General features: G+C 40.7%; 1 protein-coding gene across 1 annotated transcript; it reads left to right on the forward strand.

The window, feature by feature from the left end:
- Positions 1–2,527: 2,527 nt before the first annotated feature.
- Positions 2,528–3,883, forward strand: LOC310798807 (trypsin-1; the record flags this gene model as incomplete). The annotated part of the gene is made up of 6 exons (XM_083661358.1): positions 2,528–2,594; positions 2,683–2,833; positions 2,961–3,211; positions 3,317–3,453; positions 3,639–3,740; positions 3,836–3,883. The coding sequence occupies exons 1-6, from the start codon at positions 2,555–2,557 to the stop codon at positions 3,881–3,883; spliced, it is 729 nt and encodes a 242-aa protein (XP_083517484.1). The 5' UTR covers positions 2,528–2,554.
- Positions 3,884–7,361: the final 3,478 nt, after the last annotated feature.

Raw genomic sequence — 7,361 nt, forward strand, 5'->3', positions numbered from 1 at the left:
TTTATATGGACGCCTTCCCCCCACAGAACACACCTCCATCTGTTTTGTGACCAATCAGGATCCTGGAAAAAATGTAGGTGTGTGAAAAACAAATATGGTGCTCACTAGAGGGTGGGTACTAAAACTGACATACAGTATGACTGAAATGGTCTTATTTGTCAATCGTTTCTTATGTTCTAACAACTAAAGGGAAGAAATCTGGTCAATGTCTTTAAAGAGAATATGCATTCATATGAATGACCATAGAGTGTCCAAACCTTTTTGAATGGGGACCAGATTGTGAAAATACCTGGGGGCCAGCTGCTTCTCGCATGGGTTATAAAAAATAATCACATACAAAACAATTGTACTCTGGATTTTCTTTACGTGTTTGTTTGCAAACTGTATGATAGTGCTGTCATCCTTCGGTGAATGGAAAAAACACAAAGTGAAAATTGGCCCCCGGGCCGGACTTTGGACATGCCTGCCATGCATAGAGTATACAGTACAGTTGATTAGTGGATATCAGATTGCATAGTTATATACAGTATTATAATGTGCTGCTACTGTCGTCAGTAAATGTCCTAAATCATTCCTGTCAGGTCATCACATGGGTCATCACAGCAAAGTGGATTTCACTTCCTACTTGATTCAGCGTTGAGAGACTCATTCATCAGTGGACGATACAATGTCAATCTTAGCAATCTATCCAATCAACAACCAATTCGGTTGAATAAATTAATTGTTTTGGTGGGGGCGGGTTATGCTCCAGCGGAATATTATTGGTTAAAAAACACATCATTTCACTGTTCCTTGTCAAATGCATCAACCAATAATATTTTGCATGAGATAAATTACCATGGGAATCAAACGCCCTAGGGGAGGATTTTTTTCTCCTCTACCCTCCGAGGGCATGACCAGGGCATGACAGACTGGCACAGACTCTGTCTGCATGCTGCTCCATCAATGCCCTACAGAGGTCACTGTTGTTGAAGCATTTTAAAAATAACATGATTTTTATTTAGAAAAAACACATTTGATTGATATTTTATTAAAAAAATATATACAACCTGTGTTTTTCTTTTTCTTCTTTAGAACAAGCTTGTCTGTAAAGTGGCTTCACTGTAGGCTTTCTTGGACATAATATTACTTGGCTCAATGAGTGACAAATTGTGTTTTTGGATATAGGGGCTATCAGCTATTTTACAGTTGTGACTTAAAATGTGGTGTGGGTGTGAGAGGAATTAGATCAATAGACAATAACATTGGTGTGTTTAAAATGAGATATTCCACTAAATATGGCTAAAACAGATTCAAACATGCAAAAAAGGCAAATCTTTCTTCGCCGTCGATCTTAATTGAAAAAAAAATGGATGGGGGGCCTCCCTAAGAGCTTCGCCCCCTCTGGGCTGATAGGGTCGCTCCACCCCTGCATCCTCCCTTGCCTCACTGAAAACCCCCCCCTGGTTTAAATCATGGTTACAGGTGGATTTTTTCTTCCATTATGGTGAACTTTATGAGCCCTATTAGGTGGGATGGGAGAAAAAATATTCAGTTGATATTATTCAAACACATCCACTCTTTCCTCTGCCTGAGGAACTCATGCAGGCTGGCAGTCAGTGTCAACTCATCTTTTAAATCACTTCTCAAAACATGCTTTTATCCTTCCTTATGCCTTATGATCTTTGGCTTTTATTGGTTTTGTTGTTGCCTTGACTGCTATTTGCTGTTTATTGCATTTGCTTTACCCATGTGGCTGTGACTATATGTGTTACTGTTGTACCTCACTGTTTTTTGTTTCCTATTGATCTGTCATTTGGTTAAAAAATGACTAGTTTGTTTTGAAATGTGACATAAATAAGCATTGTAAAGAAGATCATTATTCTCATCTGAAGGCAGCCTCAACCTGCTATGAATTTAAATGCAGATGCTTTTCAGGTAACATAGTTCCCACACATGCACATGTTAGTAACATGTGCATGTGTGGGAACTACACAGCTGTGAGATATTGTGTCCCCCCACACTTCTAAATATAGAGTGACTTGTGTTCCTGTTTAATCTGACCAGGGACAAAACATTCCGAGCTTAGGTGCAGGTTATTGAAACTTTGAAAGTTTGCACAATATTGTATTGAAATCATCAACTTCTTTGTCATCACTCCTGCCAAGAAATCTGAATCTAAAAAAGATTGAAAAATAAGACAATTTCAGTCATACTGTATGTTTCAGTGTAGCCCACCGTCCAGCGAGCACCGTATTTGTTTTTCACACACCAGAAGGAGCAGAACTTCTGCACACCTAAAGTCGACAGGTGCATCAGAGAAGGCAAAACCTGAGAAGGAGAAGAATCTGATGAAGGTCGTTGGACCAAAATGATATTATTTTGTTGAATAAACCTTTATTTGCAAGTGGAGACTGTGCGGGAGTTCTCTCTTTTTTTTCACACACCAAACATTTTTCCAGGGTCCTGATTGGTTACAAAACAGAGGGAGGTGTGTTATGTGGGGGGAAGCATCCTCCATATAAACCAGGGCTTCCAGGTGAAGTTCTATCATCGACAGGATCACACAGCAACCATGAGGTCTCTGGTCTTCGTTCTGCTCATCGGAGCTGCTTGTGAGTACAAGTCTCTTTCCCTGTGTTCATTGATCCTAGTCTACACATTCACTGGTGCCTAACTGCTAGGCCTCCTGTGTGTTTTCAGTCGCCACGGAGGACGACAAGATCGTCGGAGGGTATGAGTGCAAGCCCTACTCCGAGCCCCATCAGGTGTCTCTGAACTCTGGCTACCACTTCTGTGGAGGCTCCCTGGTCAACGAGAACTGGGTTGTGTCCGCTGCTCACTGCTACAAGTCGTAAGCAACTCCTTGATACGTAGCAGGAATTGAAGTTTGATTGATTCATTTTGTCAGGAATAAAGAAGATGGTTTAATTGTAATTGGTATCATGAAGCTAAACTCTACTCTTCTCCTCCCTCTCCAGCCGTGTGCAGGTGCGTATGGGCGAGCACAACATCAGGGTCACTGAGGGCTCTGAGCAGTTCATCTCCTCTTCCCGTGTCATCCGCCACCCCAGATACAGCTCCTACAACATCGACAATGACATCATGCTGATCAAGCTGAGCAAGCCCGCCACCCTCAACCAGTACGTGCAGCCTGTGGCTCTGCCCACCAGCTGTGCCCCCGCTGGCACCATGTGCAGAGTCTCTGGCTGGGGCAACACCCAGAGCTCCAGTGAGTACAGCATCTTAAGAACCAGGTATTAGAGAACAACTAACTGTTCTTACTTTGCCCAAAGCTGTTCTAATCTACTTCCTCCTGTATCCGTCTGCAACACAGCTGCTGACAGCAACAAGCTGCAGTGCCTGGACATCCCCATCCTGTCTGACAGGGACTGTAAGGACTCCTACCCCGGCCAGATCACCAACGCCATGTTCTGCGCTGGATACCTGGAGGGAGGCAAGGACTCCTGCCAGGTACTGTAGTCAACCACAGTGACCTGCAGAGGTCCTCCTTCCCCACCAGTGTTTTCTGATATCAGGAGCTCCTTCATGATGATATATGGGCAGTTTTCTATTGTTGAATTTCATTGACATATTTACTTTATTCTTCCACTTTGGATTTTATTGCTCGTCTCATTGTTTGCATTTCCTCCTCTCAGGGTGACTCTGGTGGACCCGTTGTGTGCAACGGTGAGCTGCAGGGTGTGGTGTCCTGGGGCTACGGATGTGCTGAGAGGGACTACCCCGGTGTCTACGCCAAGGTGAGGCTCAAACGTCTCTTCATTGATCATATTCAGCTCATTTGAATACATGTTCCTGGCTCCGTATTCTAACTTCTTTCTGTATCTATTTCCAGGTCTGCTTGTTCAACGACTGGCTGGAGAGCACCATGGCCAAGTACTAAGTCTGATCCTGATCCACCACCACCACCCCACCATCATCCACCATCTTACCTCCACAGTCTTACCTCTACATTCTACCTCCAGTATCCATAGGAGTTTGAATACTGTGCAGTCATTTTACAACCTTAAATAATAAAGGCTTACACTTGAACATCGTTGTGCTTGATATATTCTTCATCTCTCATCTTTATTCTTGTCTGCCAATATCATATTATTGCTATCACTTATATATATATATGTATATATATATATATATGTATATATATATATATATATATATATATATATATACACACACACACACTGTATATATATACTGTATATATATATATATACTGTATGTATATATATATATACTGTATGTATGTATGTATGTATATATATATATATATATATATATATATACTGTATATATATATATATATATATATATATATATATATATATATATATATATATATATATATATATATATATATATACACATACTGTATATACTGTATGTATATATATATATATATACATACTGTATATACAGTATATATATATATATATACATTATATATATATGTATATATATATATATATATATATAAATATATATATATACTGTATATATATATATATACTGTATATACAGTATGTATATATATATATATATATATATATATATATATATATATATATATATATATATATATATATACATACTGTATATACAGTGTGCAGCAAGTTTAGATTTGCATAGATAGAAACAACAGTGCTGCCTCCTTTCAAAGATTTTGCACTTTGAAGTTTGTTACAGTACGTCCATGTGTTATAGTAGTTCAGAAATATGAATTGTTCGACAGCAAAATGGCTTTAAAACCCTCATGTGAACAAGACTTCTGACCAGGGTATTTGTTAAATGAAACTGAAGACTAACCCTGCATTGATCAATGTATCGGAAAAATGAATTTCCTTCTTGGAAATTTCACAGAAATGCCATTCAAAGCATGAGAAAATGTTGCTAGGCCTTTCTGAGTTATGCAACGATATTCTTTAACCTTCTCAACATGGTGGAAAAATCAAGTCTTGTGCGTCAGTCAGCGATGATGATAATAATAATAATAGACTAATTAATTTCATTTGTGTAGCGCTTTTCAATAAGCCAAAGACGCTGAAAGTATGAGACCACAAATTTCTTGGCCAAGTATGTATACAAGGAATTGGACTCACAAAGTAATCACATACAGAAAAGAGAAATAAATATATGCACAAGTTAAAAGCAGTCAAGGCAAGAAGGATACATTAGACATTAGCAGAAATGTACAGTAACTACTAGGCTATGCAATAAGGGGCCCTATTCTCCCACAGGCCTTCGGCGCTAAAACGGGCCTTAAACGCAAAAAAACGTGCCTTGCGCCTGTTTTGGGACGATATCAATATGGCTTTACGCTGCCAAATGCGCTTTAGGCCGAATGGGCGTGGCGCAGTCCCAGAATGGGCCAAAGTGGGCGTGTCGGCGCTAAATACCTATCTTCCGAGCTGGCGTTAATTTAGCGCCTTGCGCCTTTGAAAAGCAGGCCTATTCCTCCCCTCTCTCCTCTGTCACCCTTACCTGTGTCACTCTCTCCCTCTCTCCTACTGACAGGAGCAGGCATTGGTGTGCGTTTACCAGTTTATTGTGAAATAAATCCTTCCGCGTTGAGTTACTGTCACAAGCCTGTGTGACAACGCGTCCAGCCTGGGTAAAACAACTCCGTGTACCGCTTTGAGGCTGCAGGCAGTCTGACAGGCACAATACGACTGTCTCTCTCTGACTGCCTGTGAATGCCCCAGCATGCAATTGGGTACTCAATTTCGCTACTAAATAGCAACTAAATGAGGCGAAATAGATATAAAAGGTCGATCTAAAATAATGTGTAATGGTAACACAGCCTGCAATTGTAGAACATTTCAATATTGGACCAAATAAATAATCGAAATTAAAACACCACCCTAAGTGAAACATATATGTCCTCCTGGGCCTATATATATCCTTTGTCGATTTAACGTCATTTAGATAAGTGTCAGAGGAACGCGCTTCAGAACGCGCTTCTACTGTCATGTGCTATACTGTGATGTCCGCTCCAATAACTTTGCCCAACTTCACATTTAGTTTTACAATAAAAACACATTTATGCAATGACTTTACATAATGTAGGGTATATTTATGTGCATCATTCTACCTGCAGCAGGGGAGAGAAAACGATATCATTCTGAACAAACTTTCACCAATATAAAATTAATCTCATCATATAGGGATAGGCTATATTTTTGTAGCTGATGCCTTTAGAACATTATTTTCACTTTGATCTTGCTATAGTGTAGCGTATTTACATGCTTGCAGTATTGAAACTGCAGTTAGATTGGTTTGAGAAGCATAATAATATGGAATAATAGCCTATAATGCAGACAGACAGACTGGATGAAGGGAGGGGGGGGGGGGGCAGAGCGTTTGGCTTTCGTCTGGTTTTGCGGGATCACTGGAATTGGAGCTAAAAAGGCAAGCGTGCGATTCGTTTATTGCACTTATCCAATGAGCATGACGGTGCATAATTTTACGCCTAAAAGGCGTGGTTGTAATGCTTTGGGCTGCATCTAGCGCCAGCACGACGATATCAAGTGCGCCTTTCCACGCCCACTGCTTTGCGCTGCGGCTGGCGCTCGGCCTAGAAACTGCGCCGCTGCAACGATAGAGCCCAAGGTGTTAAGGCCCCTATCGTTGCATCGGCGCAGTTTCTAGGCCGAGCGGCAGGCGCAGATCAAAGCAGTGGGCGTGGAAAGGCGCACTTGATATCGTCGTGCTGGCGCTAGATGCAGCCCAAAGCATTACAACCACGCCTTTTAGGCGTAAAATTATGCACCGTCATGCTCATTGGATAAGTGCAATAAACGAATCGCAGGCTTGCCTTTTTAGCTCCAATTCCAGTGATCCCGCAAAACCAGACGAAAGCCAAACGCTCTGCCCCCCCCCCCCCCTCCCTTCATCCAGCCTGTCTGTCTGCATTATAGGCTATTATTCCATATTATTATGCTTCTCAAACCAATCTAACTGCAGTTTCAATACTGCAAGCATGTAAATACGCTACACTATAGCAAGATCAAAGTGAAAATAATGTTCTATGCATCAGCTAGAAAAATATAGCCTATTAGATTGGTGAAAGTTTGTCCAGAAAGATATCATTTTCTCTCGCCTGCTGCAGGAAGGATGATGCACATAAATATACCCTACATTATGTCAAGTCATTGCATAAATGTGTTTTTATTGTAAAACTAAATGTGAAATAGGGCCAAGTTATTGGAGGGACATCACAGTATAGCAGATGCCATTAGCGTTCCGAAGCGCGTTCCGCTGTTACTTCTCTAAATCACGTTAACTCGACAAGGGGTATATATATGCCCAGGAGGACATATATGTTTCACATAGGGTGGTGTTTTCATTTCATGTTTTATTTG

This window comes from Poromitra crassiceps (assembly GCF_964638095.1).
Source record: "Poromitra crassiceps genome assembly, chromosome: 26".
Lineage (NCBI taxonomy): Eukaryota > Metazoa > Chordata > Actinopteri > Beryciformes > Melamphaidae > Poromitra > Poromitra crassiceps.